The sequence below is a fragment of the Elephantulus edwardii genome, unplaced genomic scaffold, assembly GCF_000299155.1.
Source record: "Elephantulus edwardii isolate Elephantulus edwardi_28Jun2011 unplaced genomic scaffold, EleEdw1.0 scaffold00027, whole genome shotgun sequence".
NCBI lineage: Eukaryota > Metazoa > Chordata > Mammalia > Macroscelidea > Macroscelididae > Elephantulus > Elephantulus edwardii.
In genome coordinates this window covers 3,388,835-3,411,882 of record NW_006399777.1, presented here as the reverse complement: position 1 = coordinate 3,411,882, position 23,048 = coordinate 3,388,835, and the positions used below count along the sequence as shown (strand labels likewise).

The following is a 23,048-nucleotide window of genomic DNA, read 5'->3' as shown; positions in this document are numbered from 1 at the left end:
CACGACTTTCTAATCTCCAAACAGGACAGATAATAATACTCTCAAAAATATTACTCTGTTTCGACCTTACTGGCAATCCTTTCCCAAGAAATTTGACTACGGCAACACATTTTCTTTGTATCTTCTACCCTGATTAATTTGGGATATTTGTTAATCATTTCAGAACTTTGTTTGGTCCAGATAAGTGATTTAACAGGTGTGTATGTGTGTGTATCCTCTTCTACAACGCGTTGCCATCATCCTGGAAATTCTCGCATGTTCTCCCTATCTCCTGCGTTATCCTTGCTCAGAGTCAGTCTTCAGGCGTTTGTCTGCTGTCTAGGAGCGTGGCCCCTGTGCATGGTGGGGACCGTTGGGGGTCATCGCTCTGGGGTCAGCAGGAGCCTGGCGTTGCCTCCTCAGAACTTTGCACTGCTGAGTACTGACCCCCTGAAGAGAGGGACCCGCAGATAATGGAGAAAATGCCCAGAACTTGTACCTGGTCACTGTAGCACACCAAAAGCGACTTCAAGCACAAGTGAAAGAAAAGAGGAAGATAAAATGGGCCTTACTTGATTTTAAAAATTAGGACCAAAATGTGGTGCTCCAGCTCTCACAGTGTGGTTCACGCAGGAGCGTCCAGGACCAGCAGCAAGTCAGCATGCTCAGGGCAGGGGGCCAGACCAGGACAGAGGGAAGGACCATGGACAGAGATCTCCAGGCCCACACAGGGATCCACTGTGAGAGGAGAGCTTCAGAGATGAGGGGAGAGCTTCAGAGACACCCCAGACAGAGATCTCCAGGTCTATGCGGGATCCACTGTGAGGAGAAGAGCTTCAAAGACACCAGAGAGGCTGCTTCTGCTTCAGCATTGCCCTGGCCCCTCTGCTGTGGCCAGTCTTCCTCTGCAGTCACCCACATGTTCCCCTCTAGGTTTTGTAGTTCCAGAGCCACAGTTCTAATCCCCGTACTCGTAATATAGCACCCTGCCCCTAGGCTAATGGTGACGTCTGTCACAGAGCATGCCACTTCTCAGCCGAGCTCTGCTGGCCTGCTGGCCAAGTGGGAAGGAGCAGAGCTCCCAGCCCACAGTCCCACGGGACAGGCAGGCCGTCTCCACCTCTGTGACTGGCTGCCTCTGGAAACCCATGTAGGGTTCTGACTGGATGGGACACAGCAACTACTTGGCAGACATTTTTCTTGGTTTATAAACATTACCTCATCTTGATTGGAAGCTCAGAATTAATAAAGATAAGACAGTTATGTCATCATCTGTCCAGAGTTATAGAACTCAAAATGGTGTGGTGCAAATTTGAACACAGTTTTCTCTACTACAGTTTGCAGTTGTTGTTTTTATGCTCCGATTTCTCTGTTAAAATGCTTTCTCTGGAATGCTGAGGAGCAAGGATGTCAGCTTAAAGATTAAAGTGCATCTGATCCAGGCCATGGCGGTTTTCGGTAGCTTCCTGTGCATCTGACAAGTGAACACTGAATAAGGAAAACAAAAACAATAAATGCTTGTGAACCATGGTGCTGGAATGTTAACTATGCCATGGACTGCCCAAAAACTAAAAAGTCTGTCTTGGAGGAAGTGCAGCCCAGGGGCACCTTAGAGGCAAAGCTGGTGAAACCTCAGCCCACATCCTCCACGCGTGTCGTCAGGAGGGGCTGATTCTTAGACAGAGACATGCTGGGAGAGGTGGAAGGTCGGACAAAGAGAGGAGACCCTCAGAAAATGGACTGCCATGGTGACTGTCCCCGCAGGGACAGTCAGGATGAGAGGACGGTGCAGGATAGGACAGAGTTCAGTATGTTGTCATGAGGCCACTTGACACCTAACAACAGTATCAGACGATACCGCCCACCTTCCTGTGCCCTCCTTTAAACAGTCTTCCGCTTTCAGACAACTTACACTCTGACTAAAAGCAACCTGTGTCCACTAAGCTGTTCCCAAATCTCCGGCCATCTAGGAGTGTGTGGAGGTGGCCCCCGGCTTCCCAAGCCTGTCATCTTCATAGAAGGGAGCTCTAGGGGCCCAGTGGTAAGGATTTAATGCGGTTGACCCCGAGGTGCCTGGGTCATATCCTCCAGCTCCTCAGCGAGCGGACGGTGGGCAGTCTGCGCCCATGTGATTTACAGCCTCTGAAACCCCCCAGCGGCTTCAGCTGTGAGTTTGACGGGATTTGACAGCACAACACAGTGTCGCATCTGCCTGCAGAAGGGGACCAGGCTGGTGCGTTCAAACCATCAAGGTTCGGTTGGCATCTAGATGCTTCCACCACCTTACCAGCCATTCACAGAAATGCAAACTCACTGCCATTGGGTGGGAACAGACTCCTGGCCGACCCCTGGTGGGTTTGTGGAGGCTGTAGATCGAATGGGAAGTGATGGCCCAGCTCTCTGTGGCAGAGTCACCTTGGGATTGAAATCCCAAGTCCAGAGACACCCCGTTGGGGTCAGCATATCTCCCTCCTGGGGAGGCGGCCAGGGTGCCCAGCAGCCTGGCGCCTTTGTCACCATTTGAGCTCTCTCAGATGCGTGCTTCTCATCTCTTCAAAAATGTGGTCTCTCAGCTCCTAGTCCTCAGCTGTAGATGTAGCTCTAAGAACTGCTTCCAGATTGGCCGCGTGGATTCTGCTCCCATTTTTTTTAATTAATTTTAATGAAAGTTTATAGAGACTTAGGGTTTCCATTTATTCATTGTTGCACTTTTCTCCCTGCCCATCCTTGCCCCCAGTTTGCTCTTCTCTTTGAAAAGTAAAAGAAAAATTCTTTCATTGTTATACAATCCCTCCCCCCAAGTCCACTCCACTGTGCAGCCTTCGTTCTGGACTCCTGTCATGACAATAATACCTAATCATATCTCTTTTTTTTATCATTTTGTTTTAATGAAAGTTTACAGAGACTTTGGATTTCCATTCTTTCATTGTTATACTTTTCTCCCTGCCCAACCCTCCCCCCATTTCACTTTTCTTTTTGAAAAGTAAAAGAAAACATTATTTCATTGTTTTACAATCCTTCCCCCCAAGTCCACTCCACTACGCAGCCTTCGTTCTGGACTCCTGTCATGACAATAATACCTAATCATATATCCCTTTTAAACAGTTTTCTCTCTCATCTGTTCCAATGCAGTACACATTATTTATCCCCTCTTTCTCAGTCTCCCTCCAACCCCTATGTCAGTTCTCTTTTACAGGGGTGGCACTATACCATGTTTGTCTTTTTGTGACTGAGATATTTCACTCAGCATAATGTCCTCCTGGGTCACACATTTTTTTATAATATTTCATTAGTTCCTTGCTTTTCAATGCAACAGCTCCTCTATCAGTTCGTTTGTTGATGGGCACTTGGGTTGTTTCCAATTCTTTGCTATTGCGAACAAAGCCGAAATAAACATAGGTGTGCACGTATCTGTTTGGGTGGCAGTTATGGTTTCTTCAGGGTAGTTCTCTCCCTCATCAGTTTCAATGCAGTACACATTATTTATCCCCTCTTTCTCAGTCTCCCCTCAACCCCGATGTCTTCTCCCATTTTTTGTTCTGCCTGCCGGTTGTACTTGATGAGACTCTCCTCTCCTGATTACTTGGGAACGAGCCACCGGGCACGTTAGCATGTGAGGCGTAGCGTCTTCTGTGTGTTCTCAGGCATGCTGATTCTTGACTTTTCCAGTGATCTTGTCTGCTCCTCACCTCCTGAAGCGCCTCCTTCTACCCTTCTGGTATCGAGCCAGCTGACGTTTCATTCTCACGTGACCCTCCTTCTCCCGTCATTGCTATTGGGCTCCTCTTTGCCTTCATGTGATTGCATCTTCTTGTGTTATGAACTGGTATTGAACTTGACCTCAGAGGAACTGGTTGAGTTTTAGATGATGAGAACGTTTCAGCAGTGCTGACTAACTTGTTCTGTTTGAAGCCTGTGTTTTAACCAGCTGACGATAAGCCTGTGTATAATAATTAAAATGTGTGTGTTCACATTATGAAAACTATACTACTGATGATTTGAAAAACTTGATACTTAGAAAATGACATTCTAGTCTCAAGGCTCCAGTGAACTAAAACAAAACAAGAACTCAAAAACAGTTTTTCAAACTACCGATTCATTTTTCTTAAAAAAGTGTTGCATTTAAAATATTTGCTGACTTTAAATACATGAAAGCACCCCAAGCATTTGGATGTTGGAATTCATCATGTAATCCTGAGATGGACTCCTTTTTCTAGCAGTTTCCCCTGCTTTCACGTAAAGGAGACCTAGTGAGTGCAACCCATGGTATAAAAGGCATGAGGGTGCAGGTCTCTGCTGACCATGTGAGCTGGGAGTTCGAGGCTGAGTGGTAAAACTTTGGTAGTCTCTAATGCCTGTGTTCTGGGTTGTTTTTTTCCCCCTCCAGGTTTCCCGAAATGCAATTTTTCCAACAAGAAAACGTGAGAAAAATTCTTACAGATGTTCTTTTCTGTTATGCCAGAGAAAACCAGCAGTTGCTTTATAAGCAGGTAATGAAAATATCGTACAGGTGGAATCCATTGACTCAAAAATGTTCTCTACAGCTTGACGAATGATGGTGCAATAATGCGGTCTTTATGCATCCGGAGAGGAATCATAACGGCAGAGCAGGCCCGGCCCGCCCGTCGGCTGCCACCGGAGAGGAGGCGGCTCAGTGTCGTGCAGATGCTGCTCCCCCATTACGACGCCTTCCGCCGAATTGTCTCCCACGAGGATACTCGTCTTGGCTTTCAACTTTGGGACTTTGTTTGTAAACAACTTGTAGAAAGCCAGTCTAGTAATAAAACTTTTTATAACTACAGCTATAAATATTGTTTCTAAGCACAGCATTTATAAATAACTGCAGTTCCATGTAAAAAATAGAGTATCCTATAACTCTTTAAAGTTTACTAGTAAAAAAACTTCAGAGGACCTGAAAGACCAGTAAAGGTTTGAACTTTACATTTAGCTTCTCTGTGATCCTGTTAATTGGATCATCTCATTACTAAAGCAAAGAAAATTACTGTATTCAACATTTTCATGCCTATGTAAATTCTTAGTAGACAAAGAAGCGTCCAAGCTTCTACTTGAGCTTAAGAAGATGTCCCAATAAATATAGACACGTTTAAGCATTTCTGATGTCTTTCTCCAAATGTCTAAGTTGAAGTCAAACCGAACTCACAGCTTGTCCAAAAGTCACAGTTTCTACGTGAGCCTGACTTCATTTTTCTGTTCAGCAGTCTCCATTTTACAAATGAGATCTGCTCTTACATGCGTCTTTAACTTGAATTTGTAGGTAAGCAAGCCCAGTGCAGTGCATGTGATTCTTGGTTCACTGCCGTTCATGAAAAATTTTGAACCCTTTTCCGTTCTTTAAAACTTGCAGTTATTTAAAACCAGCAGGTGAAGGTGATTGTGATGAAGAAGTTGTTCCAGTCATTTCAAAGTGAGAGTGAACCTAGATAACATTGAAGGTCACGTAGGAGTCATTCAGATGTTCAAAGCCAGGACTCACTTGATCTGGCCCAAGATCTGTCCAAGTGAAAGCAGTATCTTTCATTTTAAGTGAAACAGTTCAGAGTAGAGGAAAGCACTGTTACAGTTCATTTATCCTAAATAATGCATTGTCGTGATTGTTACATACACAATACCCAAGGGAACTCCTTTACCATGGTTTTTATAATAATATGTTTTCTCTTTAATTATTTGCTGAGGATCCCTTTTTTAAATACAAGGGGAACTGGAATGTATACAGTCAATGGTAACAGAAACTATAAAATGTACCAATAAATAAGAATTAAAAAAGGCACAGAAGCTACAGGAAAGAAAATGATACCTTTTATTGAAGGCTAAAAAGCTGAATTGAATAATGGAAAATAATGTTATATTTTTAAATGAAAATACTTAAATAAAAATAACAGTCCTTTTTAAGTTAACATATAAATGTACTGTAATTCCAGTGAGATAATTTATCTGTATTTGAGGGTAAAGGCCCAGAGGTTTTCGTAAAACAGGTTTTTTTTATGTTTTCTTCTGTTAAATTATGTTTTACGTGACAGTGTAGACAGCAAATTGGTTTCTCGTTTAAATTCTTTCTAGCAGTATTCTGTAGCATTGATTACAGCTCTGACAGTGGACAAGCATTCTCATTTCCACTCTGTTCCGGTTGATCTCTCTTCCCTTCCACCACTACCTGCCCCCTTGCTTACTCATTTTTGTCTTTAGGTAAATTTTGAGCATTTGGTCTCATATAGTTGATTACTTAAAGTTATTCTTTTTTTTTTATTTAACTAGACGTATTTTTTTTTATTTAATGCCAAAATACTTTACAATGATTTTGTTGGAGACAGTATAGTTCAGTGTTTAAGAATCTTGGATCTGAACTCAGGACTCCTGTCGTGGAATCTCATCTCCTTCATTTACCAGCCGCTTTCCTGTTGAGTCAGTTGTTGACTTGAATTTGCTGCGTCTTGGTTTCGTGCTTTGCAAGATGAGGAGGAGCAGTAGCATTTACCTCACAGGTTAAGAGCCTGGAGTGCTCCCCAGGAGTTGAGCCTCATAGGTGTAGAAGTATACTTAGTATTATCTTCATCATCTTTATTATTTAATGGTTCTGATGGATGACCTTATAACATGGGAAAGGGAAAGAGTCACAAAAGGTGAGCATTGAACTTTCTGTGGAGTGGACTTGAGGGGAAGGATTGCATAACAATGAAAGAGTTTTACTTTTCAAGGAAAAGAGTGAACTAAGGGGGAGGGGTGGGCAGGGAGAAAAGTGCAATAATGAATGACTGGAAACCCTAAGTCTCTGTAAACTTTAACTAAAATTAATTTAAAAAAAAACATAAAAAAAGTCCACTCAAAGCAGTATGACCCTTGCATGGAAACAAGCAAAGATATTAGTAGAGATTAAAAACAAGTTTAATTATATGTTTATGAATTTAAGGTAATAAAATGAAATGTTTGATTCAGCGGGGAAAGGACGTTGATTTGGTATGCTTGGCACTCCATCTAGAAAACAGATCAAGTCATATTTTTACTGAAAAACAATTCTTAAGCAGTTTAAAGATATCAAGATAAAATAAAGAATACTAAATAGTCTTTGAGCAAGGTGCTGTGTCCTTTTTCTAACCTCAAGGTAGGAAAGGCTGACCTAGACGAGACGTTCATTGTCGTTGGGAAGAAGCTGACTCCTGCCTGATCTTTGTGAGGCTGGGATCACGCAGGAAGAGACTTTCCGTCTTCCTCCCACAGAGCAGATACCCAACCACCCCCCCCAAAAAAATAGTCTGAAAGAAAACACCTGTGAGTGCACAGCAAGCAACAGGAGAACCAATTTAAAAGGACTTGAACTTCAGGGATGCTATTAAGACACGTAGCAAGAGGTCTGGGAGTAGAACAGTTATACAGCATTAAACCATCTTCCCTCAGTAACTTGGAGCATTCATCAGGCCTGCCGTTGTTTGCTGTGGCCCACTCCCCCCATGGCATTGGCCAAGCTCTCTCTCCCTCTGGTCTTCCTTTCCTAATGCTTGTCTCAAATATTAGGAAATACGTAGACGTAGGGGGATTGATGATAGTGAACCAAATCAGAGTAGAATTATCCCAGGCTATACACTTGTCTTCCAATAAAGAAACAGAAATCTATGATGGCTAAATACTATAAAAATAAAAACAGTTTCATTGACAAGGACCAACTGCACAGATACCTCCTGTGTGATGTGTTTGGTCCGGAGCATTTGTGTGGACACTAGGCAGCTGTGTGGGAGGGCGGGTTTTTAATAATTTAGACCAAGTCTGCCAATTATTTAATAAGAAAGTATTATTAACTTTCTCCTGGATATCACTTTAAAAGACTTAATTATCCCCAGTACATACTTAAACTCCTACAGATTCTTTTCAGAAAAAAAAATAAAAATAATAATACCTTGATGTGAAAGAACTGAATAGCTGGATCAATTTTAAGGGAAAAAACCTTGAGTTTCATCACAAGCTGTTAAAGCTATTATTTTGTACTAGGTGACACCCCGTTTAACATCGACCATATTGTTAATAGTTATGGGATTTTATTGAATTAATGAGACTGTTATCATGTAGTAGAATGTCTTGCTGAGTTAATTGAAACTGCAGAGATTATATAAATGGTATTAATGAACTTTGACTGCCTGATGCCTCTGCTTTAATAAAGACTGCTTGGTGGGCTAAATGAGCGCAGGCAGATAAAAGCTCAGGTTCAATTTTGTGCGCCTACAGGCAGTTGATGAAGAAGACCTTGTTACCTTTGTTTTCACCAGCAAGAGCGTGGAGGGCCGTGACCGCTAACTCCAGCAGGGCTGAGGACGCTCCGCGAGTGTCGGTGCGGACAGAGACGCTGGGGGGCCCGGGACACTGCTGCACAGACCCTTGTGAATCAGCTTACCAATAATACTACAGCTTTGTTTCTGAATTTATTCATGTAATCGACAGGTGAAAGAAAAGGCTACCGATTAAATCACCTGACTTAAAACTTAACGTAGGTGAAGTATAGTTTGGGGGGAAAAATATCCATCATAGTCTTCTGGTTAAACAAATTCAAAATTGTATTTTAAAACTTTGTTTTCAGGCATACCTGGTAAAGATTGTTCCCTTTATTGCCCAATATTTGTAGCTCGCTGACTTCAGCTCTCCCCAAATCTACAGACATCCTAATTTTGAGCCATTATGTAATGAAAATATTGGGTGTAAATTTCCTTCGGTCGACAGTTCTTAGTTGCCCTTCTTACTGCAGAACTTTATACTGAATCTCATGATTATAATTTGCATAAATGAAATTCATATTTATGAGTACCGATCTTGAAGCAACTGACAGGTGCAAGCCTGTCTGCCAGGCCGATTTCTTGTTTGTTGTGTTATTTAGAAGAGAACTCTCTGTGTTTGGAAGAAGAATAAGCACCCTGGTTGAATTGGGATCAGATTCTAAAAGTCAATAAACCCTTGTTCCGTAGCTTTCCACTCTGCTGCTTTGCTGTGTGTCACGGGAGTGCAGTGGGTGACTCTGTGAGGAGGGATCACGCGTGTGTGCAGCCGCCGGCGGGCGGGGGGAAGCACCTCTGGCGTCAGCGTCTCGCTCTTGTGTTTCAGGGCATGCACGAGCTGCTGGCACCCATCATCTTCGTCCTCCACGGCGACCACCAGGCTTTCCTGCACGCCAGCGAGTCCGCCCAGCCCAGGCAAGTAGTGTGCACGCGCGGCCTGCTAGCCAGCCCTGCTGGCATCTTGTTCCCAGAGAATCTTTCATGATGAAGGCACTTGGAAGATATCTAACTTGTACACACGTGCTTTTGTTTTGTGGCTAATTAGAAGGATCCAAAGAAATTCGACATAATAGTTCTCCTGTGGGACATATTTGGAATAGTAAGTGTTGCTAAAAATCATTGTATCGGAAGAATAGAACTGATGGGTCAAGGAGAGGAAATATTTGTTATAGCAGGAAAGGTATCAATATATACTACAGAATGTCTATATATACTATCCTCTGGTAGCCTCTTCTTTCACTGGAAGTTGCGTGAAAATGTTCCCTAGACTTAGCTCAGCTCACTTTATAAATAAATGGTACACTCTTCTACTTTGCACATCACTCTTTGTCAATATGCTACATGAAGTAACCTGGGTTTGCTGTGATGCTGAAACTTGTGCCATTGGGGTATCAAATACCAGAATGGCTTCCCAACGTGGACAGCGTTTGGTGGAGCTCCCAGTTGTAAAACAGGTTTGGAAGCAGGAGTGGCATCCACTTCCTAAACCACATGCCCCTGGAAACTCTATGAACTTGGAGAAGTAACAATAGTTAAGGAAAGGCATTAGGTCTTTTGTTCATAGAGTTACTATGAGTCGGACTCAATTCAATGGAAATCAACAACAAAAACCACGAATTCATTCTTTAAACCAACAAAAATGGCTTTTTGTATTTCTAAGTATATATTATTTAAGCAAATAACTTTAGTAATGTTACTTTGCTTGGGCTAATTGTTAGAATTAACCCACTAATTTAAGATAGCCTGATGTTCAAGCTGGGTTTAGAAGAAGCCATGTCACCAGAGATATCATTGCTGATGTCAGATGGATCCTGGCTGGAAGCCAAGAACACCAGAAGAATGTCTGGTTTTGCTCTATTGACTGTAGAAGCATTTGACTGTGTGGATCATAACAAATTATGGCTAACAGTGAGACGAATGAAAACCCATGTGGAGCCTGTATAGTTACCAAGAAGCTGTTGTGGGAAGAGAACACGGGAATAATACATGGTTAAAAGGAAGGTGTGTGCCAGGGCCACATCCTTTCCCCACACCTATTCAGTCTGTGTGCTAAGCAGATTATTTGAGAAGCCGAACTCTGTGAAGTCAAATGTGGCATCAGGATTGGAGGAGGACTCATCAATAGCTTTTATTATTCAGATGACACAACTTTGTTTGCTGAAGACCAGAAGAACTTGATACACTTCCTACAGAAGATCAAACCCTCCAGCCTTCAGTGAGGATTGCATCTCAGCACAAAGAAAACAAAAAGTCTCACCAGTGGACAGGCGGCCTCATAGTAGATGGAGGAAAGATTGAAAGTGTTAATGACTTCGTGTTACTTGGATCCACACTCAGTATGCTTGCTACCAGTCATCTGGAGATCTGGAGACGTATTTTCCTGGGAGAGTCTGTAGTCAGCTCTCCAGATTGCTGAGGAGAAGTGATACCAGTTTGAGCACTGAGGTGTAGTTGATTGAGACCATGGTCTTTTCAGTCACATGCTGCCGAGAGCTGGACAATGAATAGAGATGACAGAAGAATAATGGGTGCATTTGAACCGTGGTGCTGGAGAAGAGTTCTGAATATCAAATAGACTGCCAACAGAACGGACAGATATATGTCTTGGAGAAGGTGCAGCCAGGGTGCTTCTTGCAGGAAAGGATGGTGGAACTTGGTTCCTCGGAGAAAGATATCAGCTTGGAAAGGTGAGGGTGTGGTGAAATAGAGAAAGTCCCTCAAGCAGATGCATTAAGACAGTGACTTCAGGAATTGGCTGGAGTGTGTCAGAGCTTGTGAGGTTACACAGGGTAGAACAGGGTTCAGATCTGTTGTTTATAGGGTCCCTGTAAATCATACTTGACTAGACAGCACCTAACGACATTAACTAATGGGACAGACAGAGTGATAACCAAGTAGCATTTTTAGAATGGAGAACTTTTTTTTAGGATTGCCAGACTTGCTTCTGAGACTCCATGAGCTAGTTGTCTATATGTGAAAAGAAAGGATTTTCTTAAAAAAAAAAAAAAAGTAACTCTTGTGATAACCATAAGACCCTATCATACATCGCTTAGAGTGGAATGTACTTGGGGCGGTGGGAGGGGTGCGGGAGGATTGTGTACCAGGGAAGGAGTGTTTTACTTTTGAAAGAGAGGAGCGAACTTGGGAGGATGGGGATGGGCGGGAGAATAGTGCAGCAGTGAATGAATGGAAATCCAAAATCTCTGTAAATGCTCATTAAAATTATTTTTTTAAAAAAGTAACATAGCGTGTGAGACCATCTTTATTAATTAAATATAGCTGTCTCTTTTGCTGAGCATATGTTAGGACTTTTGTTACATTTTTTCTAATATATATTAGTATTTTTCCTTGGAGCTTTTATAATTTTACTGACTTTATTAGAGCTTGGAAAAAAAGTCCCATGTCTCAATTGCCTTTGCTTAAGTTACTTCCAAGGTATAATAACAAATGAATGAATGAATATCAGCATCTTCCTCTTATGCCAGTTTTATATTTTAAATATATACACATGAGTATGTACTTCACACTAGAGTATAAATTATTTAAAATAGTTTTATGTGTGTATGAGCTGAGTAAACTTCTTCAGTTTTTTAATTTGCAAAAAAGTAAAACACAAAATAGATTTTTTAAGAGGTTTTGGCACTAATTAATTGATGTGAAAATAGAAACAACTATGAGAAAATAAGTTAATGTTTTGGCATTGCATGGTTGGCTGTTTATTTTTTTAGGTTATTATATATATTTATGTTATTATCTTGGTTTGGCAACAAATAATAGGTTATGGAGTAATCAATTACTGTAGGTCAAGAATGTTCAAAAATATATGGGAACAGTCTGTGTTTATGATTTAGAACTAATTGTAGAATAGACAAGGCAGCTTACTTTTATGGAAATGATTTTTTTTTTAAGAAACAACTTTTTCTTTTATTACAAAGTCTACTTTGTGGGGTTGCTTTAGCTTCCATATGAAAGCTGATGTGTGAATGTAAAATAAGGCACCCCCAGCATTTCATTCAATTAAAAAAAATACCGATTTTGACTGCTTGTGTTGTTTTTTAAGTGAGGAAATGAAGACTCTCTTGAATCCTGAGTACCTGGAACATGACGCCTAGTAAGTCCAGAGATTTCCTGCTTTGTTTATTCTTTCACACGGCTCTGACTCTGACGAGGTTTAACGTTACCTTCCTCTTGCTTTTCTCATATTCAGTGCGATGTTTTCAAGACTTATGGAGACTGCAGAACCCTGGTTTTCTACTTTTGAACATGATGGTCAAAAGGTAAGTTGGGGAGCACTTTCAGAAATACTTAAGAAAGCAGATGTTTTCAGTAAGTAATCACAGATAATCACTATGTATAGGCAGTCATTATTACTATTACAATAAAAAAAATGAAAACATAAAAATAGTTCTGGACCAAATAGGTATATAAACCATATATTAGACAGTACACAAAAACAGTTAGGAAAGATTTCACTTAAATAGAATAGAAACTTTAAGAATGTGTGTGTATATATTATCCTTGAAGTATAATTTCTTATTTATAAGATTGTTAAAAACTCTGATAGATAAATGCATTTGACTGTTTGATTCATTGCTATGATAGTGAATTGATAAGAGACTTACTAAAATGTGTATATAAGTCTTATCAAATGAAATGTTTTACAATAGAAATGTAATGTATCACTATTAAATGAATGCATTTAAGATTAATTAGTACACTATTAAACTCAGCATCAACACCTCTTACCTTTACTTTCTCTTATCCATATTTTAACTATTTTTGTAGTGATACTGCTATGAGTTGCCAGCGACTCCTCCGATGGCACCTGATAACAACAACATTGTGATAAAATTTGCTTATCTTATAATCCACCCACATAAAATATGTAATTCAGTGGTGTTTAGTAAATTCACAAGATTGTGCCAACATCAGTACTAATTGTCAAATATTCTCATTACCTTTGAAAACAAATCAACCCAAACTGGATTCTTCCTTCCCAAAGCCACAGACACCAATAATCTGCTTTCTGTGAATTTGTTTCTGGACATAACTTTGAAATATACACTAAGTAGGCTTTTGTCACTGACTTCTTTAATGGAGGATGCTTTTCCAAGGTTCTTTTTCATTCTATTAAGCACCAATACTTCTTTCTATCATGGCTAAATAATATTCCATTTTATGAACACCACATTTTGTCTTTTCACTCATCAATTGATAGACATTTGAGCTGCTTCTGCATTTTGGCTATTATGATTACTAAGTACACTCACGTTCAGATTTTTGCACAAATCTGTGTTTTTCATTTTCTAAGTATTTTCCTACAGAGAGAAATTGGCAGATTTAATACACATATATATGCTAATTTAGAGGCCAGTGACTTTTCATAGCTGTTTTAAAATATTTGAAAAATGGTTTTGTGATTTTAAAGATATCTGGTATATTGTCTCTAATATTATTAATTTCCTATTTATTAGTATAATTAGAGAGCTCTAGTGGCCTAGTGGCAAGAAGGTGTACTGCAATCCTGAAGGCATTTGGTTTGAAATCCCCCAGCTGCTCCGCGGGAAAAGAATGGGCAGTCTCCTCTGGTGTGATTCAATAACTCTGAAAACCCACTAGAGGGTCAGTTATGGGTCGGTTCTGACTCAATGGTACAGGACAACAACATATCAGTATAATTAATTACTCTCTGGGTACAAACTTGTATATTACTATCATTTCATCTGTTAAAAAACCCAAAACCTAGGCACTCTGTAACTAGTGCTATTTATGACTTCACTCTGAGTCAACAGTTACTGTGTATTTCTGTGCAGAGAAAATTTCTGATCCTTAGCTTAAGTGGTGACTTTCCCTTCAGCAGTATGTCAACATGTTACATATCAAACATGTCACAGTGGTTGGATATAAATCTACTGTGTGCATAGATAACCAACTGTTTTGAAAGATAATCTTTATGTTCTTAACAGATGATTTGATGAAGTCGGAACATCAGAGTTTTGAGCAGAGTATTTGACCACGTTTAAATGCAGACACATGACCTTTTCATGCAGTAGAAGATCCTTTTAAAACTAGTTCTGAGTCCCTGAGAACTAAATGATTCGGAGTGGGAGTTAACCATTTTCCAGTTTTGCTTTTTACTGGTGCTGATATTTTTAAGTTCATGAAAAGTGCATAAAACAACACAAAGAAAAAGATAACTCGGTTTACACGAGACAAAGTCCTGCCTCAGAACAATCGGCTTGTATTTCCTCCAAGACAGACCTGCTTTTCTTTTGATAGTCCATGGGCTATTCCGTACTCTTCTCCAGCACCACAGCTAAAAGGCAGTGCTGCTGCTTCCGTTATCTTTATTTCTTGTATGGCTTTCATATGCGTAGGAAGCAGTTGAAAGGTCGAGGCTTGGATTCTGCACATGACAGTGTCCGACTAACACAGCTTCTCTTTAGGACTGTGGAGAAGCCCTTGACGGCAGATTCTCCTAAGGCAACACGTCTTCTGATTGCTTTACTGCCGTTCCCGTAGGTACTGATTGTGGATCCAAGTAAAATTAATTCGCTTCTTGGTATCATCAACTCAGTGGTACACAACAACAATCAAGTACTTGAAAAACTGAGCTGAGTCTACTGCTGATTTAACCGCAGTCTGCCCTCTTCGTACTGGAGATTGAGCGCTTGTTGTTATGTTGCCGACTCCCAGTGACCCTGGTACAAAGGACCAAAATGCTGCCGAGTCCTGAACCTCACCACCCTGTTGCTGCGTGCCGTGCCTGGGTTAGAGATCCTTTCTATAGAGGCTTCTTAAAGATATAGACATAGATACAGGGTCTTATTATAGCTATCTTTTTCCAGGTGACAGGTAGAAACATTACTTGAGTACGAGCCCTCGACCCAGCTTTGAATAATAACCAACCATACAAGGTTCTCTATCACAGAAAACCACACAACTCAAATACAGAAAACGGTACTCATTTTTTAATGAGAATTCAACTTTACACACTGTCTGTTATGAATGATATTTTAAAGTCCCCAAAACGTACATTCCAAATTAATATAGAGAAGAAAATAATTAGTTTTAAATTTTTATTAGAATAGTATTTTTAATTAGAACTGTAGATATTGCAAAATAAAGAGAAAAGTGTTCCAGTATTCTTTTTGCAGTACAATATAGAGGCTTTGTTTCTCATGTGTGTACAAATTATACAAAGTAATTGAGCCCTATAAACTAACGTGATCTTGCTTCTTGTGGGTCCCAAAGATACTTTGTAGGAACTGCAAGAAATAGCATTTCTTTTTAAGAAGGGATGTTTCCCTCGAAGTATCAATGCGTGCACTTCTCTCCTCTCCTCTCTGTCTCCTGCTGGCTGCATCAGTTGGTACTCTTATATGGAATTTCAGTAGAGAGAGAGAGAGTGAGTGTGTGTGTGTGTGTGTGTAATCGTCCATTCCCTCTGAACACAGACATTTTCCTTCAGCTGGCCCAGAATCTGGCCAAGTGGTGGGACGACGCTCTTGGTTTTCGTCATCTCTCAGCTTCTTGTTGTTGTGAGGTGCCGTCGAGCCGCCTGCCCGTGTGGCACAGTGAGTGGAACCCTGGGCCATGCTGGGCCATCGTCATCACCACTCATATATTCACTGCTGCCGTCACTGTGCTAATCCATCTTGTGTTCAGGCCTCTTCCCTTTCACTAACCCTCTACCTTTCTAGCTTGATGTCCTTTTCCAAGGAGGCCCCTCCTAACAGTGTGCTCAGAGGTGTCAGGTGAAGCCCCACCCTCCTTCCCTTTAAGGAGCTTCCTGGTTGCACTTGCTCCAGGACTTAGCACTTTGCTGTGTTGGTTGTCCAGAGAATCTTCAACACTCTCCTCCTGCATCACAGCTCCAAAGCCCCAGTTCTTCGCCGTCATCCTTATTCATCGTCCCGCCCCTCTCAGCTCATAGCTGAGCCTCCATCAGGTTTGCTAAGGCCCCAGAGTGGATGGCGTGTCTTTCTCCCAGATCCACTAAGGTTTCAGCTACAGAGAGGCGTCCCCTTTGGGTTATCAGAGCCTCTCCCTGGCGCTGCACCCCAGAGCTCCATGGCTACATTAGCCAAGGTCACCTCGCCAGGCGAGCTGCTGTAGGGAAAGCTGTGTGAGGGAGTACAGGTAGACACAAGGTGAGACTTTGTCAGTTACCTGTATGGTAACGGACGTATGATACTATGTTTTAAACGTTTGTTGTGAGATATTAGATGTGGTTCTTACTTACTGTTTAAACTCCCATTTATAGGTAAATTCAAGAATGATTGCCATCTTTTTGTTACTCTTGTATTGAAGTCATGAATGTACCATTTTTCTCCTGTCTTTGTGTTTTTAGGGGAAAGAGACATTGATGACCCCCATCCCCTTTGCCAGGCCTCAAGACTTAGGGCCAACAATTGCTATTGTTACTAAAGTCAACCAGATCCAGGACCACCTTCTGAAGAAGCATGACATTGAACTTTACATGCACTTGAACAGACTAGAAATCGCACCGCAGATATATGGGTTGTAAGTACTGAAGTTTCAATTTCAGCTCTTTCTAATTATGATGTACGATGGTTTCTAGACGTTACGGACGAGGACCAGCTCTGTTTGATGTCTTCATCTTTTTTGTGTCCTGTGTGCTGTGCTCTGGAGTCATTACTTTGATAGATGGTGTCTTGTCTAATGCTTCCACCAGCCTCTCATTAATGGCTCATCCTCTCTTTTGTACAAATGAAGAAAGTAAGGCTTAGACCAAGTCAAAACTCCAGAAAGTATGGGCCGCGTTTACACGTAACAAAGGCGGTTCACACTCTGGACCAGGTACTTGCTTGCAAGGCCAAACACAAAATGAAAATACTGGAACCTTTGTTTATAATAAGGATAGCAGATCACTATCCCCTCGCCTTGGGTAGCCATGCAGATCAAACGTCAAGAAGCCTGCCCTGAACCCAGGGAATCCTATAAGGTACCCATATCCTATTCAGCATGAGTTCACCATCTGCTCTAGCCTCAGAAGTTCATTTCTACCAGGTAGACACATGTTCCTTTCAGGAAACATTGTCTTAATCTTTTCAGCTGTGTGACCTCTAATAAGCTGTATAGAAGAATCTCAAGTTTCCAAAACTTGAGCAGCAAACTGGAGACCACAGGGGTTAGGGGGCCTGGGCAGTGCAGGGCGTGGGGAAACACACTGAGAGTGAAAAAGCAGGATGGACAGTGTGTGTTTTACTGGTGTACAAATCGATAGAACAGTCTTACAAGTACAGAGTAGGAAACGTCCTGAGCTCTCGGGCTGTAGACAGCAGAAGTGTCTCTTGTACAGGGTGGTGTAACTACAGTGTGCTACAGCTAAGCAGTTCCTTGGTAGAAAGTTTCTATAAATATGTGCTTTCAGTTGGTGGAATTTGGAAAATTGACAGGTTATTTATGTGATGCATAAAGTTGATGCTCCGTAACTATGAATCCATGATCTGAATTACAAAAGCTCAGCACCAGAGCATAACTGTTGGGTTAGCCCAGAGAAAAGAATGCTACAAGCGTTTCATTTGTTTTCATGTTATACACAGTATGTACTAACAATAAACCTCAGCTGACTTTGTTTCTTGCCAACACTGAGCTGTGATTGAGGAGGTGGCCTCCCGCTCTAACACGGATCTCATCCGCTTCTGTGACGTCAGCTCGGCCTCCTCAGTGAGTGTGGCCCTGTTGTTCTCCGGCCTGTGGAAGTGTTTGTGACATGGGGGCTGGGTGGCATGGATTTGTGCCTAGGATCTTAAAGAATTACTTTAAAATGACTAATGTGATGTCAGGAGGTAAGCTCTTTCCCCTACACTTGACCAATTGATTTGTTCAAATACCAAAGCCTATTTTATGGCATCGATTGGTTTTTTTTCCAAGGTCTAGAAATGGTTCTTGAACACAGAAAGCACCAAAGTGACAGGCGACAGGTATCATTTCTTTCTCTGACATGCCCAGTCACAGCTTGCTCCTCCTCTGCGTGGGGCCCTGTGTCCTGGAGCCCTGCTTGACCTGTTACAGCCGTGGACAGACTCTGGCCTCTGCAGTTTCCTCCGCCCCCTTGTGTTCCCATCTCTTCTCTCTTCATCATGGGAAGTCACAGGATGCTTTGACATGTGACCGACACCTTCCCAATCAGCCTCTGTAAATGCCATAACTACGCTTAATTGCTGCAACTTTACTTCCTAGTGATAACTGGTAATCCCAGGACTAACCATGGGCCTAGCTACCTCGTGGGCCCTGTTATTGTATAGATTATATGTATATATAATTATATATTATATGTATATTTATAGTATATTCTATACATTCTACAGTTTTATCTCCATTGCCAGTAAAAACTTTTTTTTTTTTAAAATCTTTGATGACTAGGGCATTCCTGCTTTGTTTAACCTTCATTTTACTTTCTTGTGGATGGTTTTAATTACCATTTCACTGATTTCTTGGATGTTGTTGTTATTTGTGGCTACGAAACACCAGTGTCCTTGATTTGTCCTGGTCCCAGTAAGGGAGCCAGAGTTGGGCTGCCATCTAGTGAAGTGGCACCACAGTGAGACAGGCCTGCTTAACGGCCTGGAGCCCTGTGTTCTTGTTTTCTAAAATGAGGAAAAACAGTGATTGTCCTTACCTTGTTAGATACTTGTGAGAACAGAATCATAATGTGCATAGAACAGTCTGGTGATGATATGTGTACAACTGTTTGAATATGATGTCCCATGAGATTCTCCAGCCCTTCCAATTCTGGGTTTGGATTTCTTTATGGTCCTGACTAAAACATAAGCAGGCCCTAGAGGTCCAGCAGTAAGAAGCCGGGCTGTGATTCCAGAGACACGTGGTCTGAATCCATCAGCTGCTCCCCGGGAGAAGGATGGGCAGTCTCCTCCCGTGGGATTTACTGCCTCTGAAAACCCACTGGAGGGTCTGCGAGGAGTCTGCTTTCCTCAGGTTGACGTTCTGAGTCTCCTGTGGTTATTACAGGATTGTTGTTGTCAAAACAAGTATCTTCATTAACCTGAAATTGTTCCAGGTGAATAAGCAACCTGGTAAGATGTCAGTCATGAGTGGCTCACTGGCAAATGTCATCAGTACCACGGATTTCTACAGAACAAGATTTAAATCATAAATGTCACATAGAGGAAGGGTGTTCGCAGGACGCAGTGGTATTGCCTAATGAGTCTACTTTCCTCATTCACTCAGTCTTCAGCAGTTCCAAGCTACATTGAAATAATTTAAAGTTTTCTTTTTCATATGGTTATAATGGTTGAGGGGAAAAATTGCAATTTTAAAAAATCTTTAATGAAATTTGCTAAAGAACAATTACTCAATTCTTTAAAAATAATTTTTCCTTAAGTCTTTCTAAAATAATATATACATACATATAGATATAGATATAGATGATATAGATATAGATAAATAGATAAACACACAGTGTTTTTTTATAAGAAGGGAGATATGTATAAACATTATTACTTACATTTTGCTAATAACTTAAAATCAGAGTTGATAATATAATAACATTAAATGTGCTTTCTTTGGGTAAAATAATTTTACATTAACTTACATTAATTTTAAATAAATTTATTTTAAATTTGAGAGTTAGAATCCATAAATGTTACCTAACAACTTGCTTATTAACATGATCAGTTTACTTATTTTATATTAGCATATGTCTCCAAAATAATTTCACCTTGATTTCCTGTTAGGAAATGCTAAATCAACTTACTATTTTAGGTTAAACAAGAATAATCTGCAATTAAATGTTTAATACTGCATAACTAATACTATAAAATAATAGATCTGAAAAGCAATTTTTCCCTGTGCTTTCATTATCTTTAGAAAAGATCACTTCTTTGCACTTAGAATGAAGTTTCTCTTTTTTTAAGTTAAATAATGTATCATAAGTTGTCTTTTGTTTGCCATTTACTGGTATTCCTTTTTCCCCCAAACTTTTATTAATGCAACAGTCCAGTTGATGCACACTGACTGTTTCTCAAAGGAAAGCACTTGACTACGTTCTTCCAAACTTCTGAAGATATTTCTAAGGATTATTTGTGTGTTATCTCAATTTTTAGTGTGAGAGGAGGATGTCCTGTTATTGTGTGTGCGTCTGTGTGTCTGTGTGTACTAGGGCTGGAATTCAATCTCATAAGCACTTACCTTGCTGTGAGTCTGTAAACTGTTAATTATTGCAGATTCTAAAGTAAAAATTCAAGTGATAACAGTTTTCACCTTCTACTACACTTTTACTACAAATCTCCTTTATAAAGAAACCAAAAATTACAGTTTAAAATTAGCAATTTCTATTAAGTCAAAGTAACGGTTTTGTATTAATCACCTTTAAATATATTGGCTCTGTATACGTTAGGCCTCATTTTACACTTTGATATAAATAGAATACATAATAGGCATCTGTGGGATGTGCAATTAATGTCACTTTTGAGGAAAGACCCTCATAACACACTTGGGTTTTGGCACTCTTAAATTACGAGCTGTTTACAACACTCCTGGGATAAATTCCATATCCCCTCGATACTTATTATACATCTTCTGTGTCCCTTCTTTCCTGTTTCCTGGATTAACTGTGATTTTTCTGTGGTAGTTCATTGTCATTTAATTGGAAGATATTCTTAGTTATTGATAAATTTGCTAAATTTTGTGATGTAATTTTTAAAGGTTATGTCATTTGAGTTTTTAGCACATATCACAACACAATTATATACAATTGCTCAATTTTTAGACCTGTATTTGAATAATATATATGGTAAAAATAATTATAATTTTCAATCATAAAATGTCAGTATAATTATCTTCCTTAAAACTGTCTCTCTGGGAAATATGCTGTACCCTTCGCACCTCCGAGCCCACTGAATGGACAGCTAGGAGCTAGTTCCAACTTGAATGCAGTGAGTTGAGTTTGAGTCAACACTTGAAATAATGTGTTTAAGCATCAGACTGCGAATGGGAGGGCCGTCAGTTCAAGTCCACTAAAGGAAGTTGAGGATTTTCCCTTCTACTTGAAAAATTATCGCAGGTTAAGAATTGAGACTTCCAGGTAAAATGGTAGCGTCGTCAGATGCTGATTAGGCCTTCTTTAATGAAGAGCTCAGAAAACAAATGTAATCCTGGAACATCGAGATGAAAAAGGAAGAACTGATGGACAGCACAGACTGAATAGACAGACGGCACATAGTACCATAAACAGTACGGTGAAGTAGTGTGTATTTGCTGTGGGAACCTGGGTCAGGTGGTGTCTTTGCCAGCAGAGAGATGGCAGAAAAGGTGCAGAGTTCCCTCCTGCCCCTCCTGGAAATGAGGTAGGGACTTGCCCTGCCACCACGCACCATGCGGTAGGCAGCATTCCCAGGCTTACTTTGACTTTGCCTGACTCCAGACACAATTTGTATTTGTGAGCTTGTTTGATTGTACTCTCCATCTCCCTCTGGGAACCAGCAGCCTGCGGTCACCCCACTGGGGAAGTACCCCTTTCCCTGAGTGTACCACCCTTGTGGTTACTTTTCAGCAGTGATCCTCCCTTCATCCTGGTCATATCTGACTGGAGACCTGCCCACACCCACCCTCTATACTGGCAGCAGCAGCACAATCTCTGGACTAGGGACCGCTGCAGGCTCCTCTGAGCCCAGGAGAAATTATGTCAGGGTTGGATGCTCCTCTCCTCCCCAACCCCTTCCAGGTCTGATAGCTCAGGTCCATCCATAGGCATAAAGACTACACCAGCATAGTGTCTAGGAGGCAACAGATAACCTCAGATTAGCTAAAAAATATGATAAAATGGAATTTAAAAAGTGACCAAAGTACAGAACAGAAAAAGAGAAATCTTTCAAAGGAAAAAGAGCTGTTGGAACTTGCTAATAAAGCATTCAAAAAAAAATGTTAGTTAAGTGTCTTCTGTGGATTCAGAAAAATGTAGAAAACATTAAAAAAAAACAAACCAGAAAACTATGCACATGAAAAAATAAATAAAATTTTAAAAATAAAGCAAAAAATGAAAGAACTGTGCACGACCAAATTGATAAATTGAAAATGACAAGCAATAGAAAATAAGCTGAGTAAAAAATCAGACTATTAATGCTAAGATTATAAAATTAAATAATGCATTGGAAGAATCAAGGATCAGAATTGAAGGAATGGATCACAAAGTTAGTGCACTGTTAGAGGCATAGTTGGAAAACAAGAAGGAAACTATGAAGAAAGTCTAAACAGTGTATGGAACAACGTCAAGAGCAGTAACTGACATGAGACTGGAATCCTGAAACAAGAAGCTGCGGGTAAAAGCACAGAGGAAATTACTGGAGATACGCTGCTGGAAAATTTTCCTAATACTAAAGAAAAATATGTGAAATATGCATGCAAGAAGCTGACTACAGACAAGATCGACCCCTGAAGAAAGACACCAGCATCCGGCCATAAAAAATATTTTCCAGATGCTTTGAGCAGAATATTAAATGATCCTGGAAGTATTAAAAGAAGGTGGAAAGAGTATTCAGGGTCATTATACCAAAAGGGATTGGCAGACACAGAAGAATTTCATGAAACAACATATGAGCAAGAGCCTGTGGTGATGGAGGAATTTCAAACTGCTTTGAAAGAATTGGCTAAAAATAAGGTCCCAGGAATTGGTGGTATACCTATTGATGTATTTCAACTAACAGATGCTGCCCTAGATGTGCTCACCAAGTTGTGCCAAGAAATCTGGGGAACAACCACTTGGCCAACTGACTGGAAGAGATCTATATTTGTTCCCATTCCAAAGAAAGG

General features: G+C 40.6%; 1 protein-coding gene across 1 annotated transcript in view; it reads left to right on the top strand.

Annotated features, from left to right (window-relative positions):
• Positions 1-23,048, top strand: part of TBC1D5 (TBC1 domain family, member 5) — a 303,171-nt gene that overhangs the window by 105,408 nt on the left and 174,715 nt on the right. The window contains exons 7-11 of the mRNA XM_006883338.1: positions 4,367-4,469; positions 9,079-9,167; positions 12,313-12,363; positions 12,460-12,529; positions 16,606-16,778. Coding sequence (XP_006883400.1) covers positions 4,367-4,469; positions 9,079-9,167; positions 12,313-12,363; positions 12,460-12,529; positions 16,606-16,778 — 486 coding nt within the window. The remainder of the gene's footprint in view (positions 1-4,366; positions 4,470-9,078; positions 9,168-12,312; positions 12,364-12,459; positions 12,530-16,605; positions 16,779-23,048) is intronic.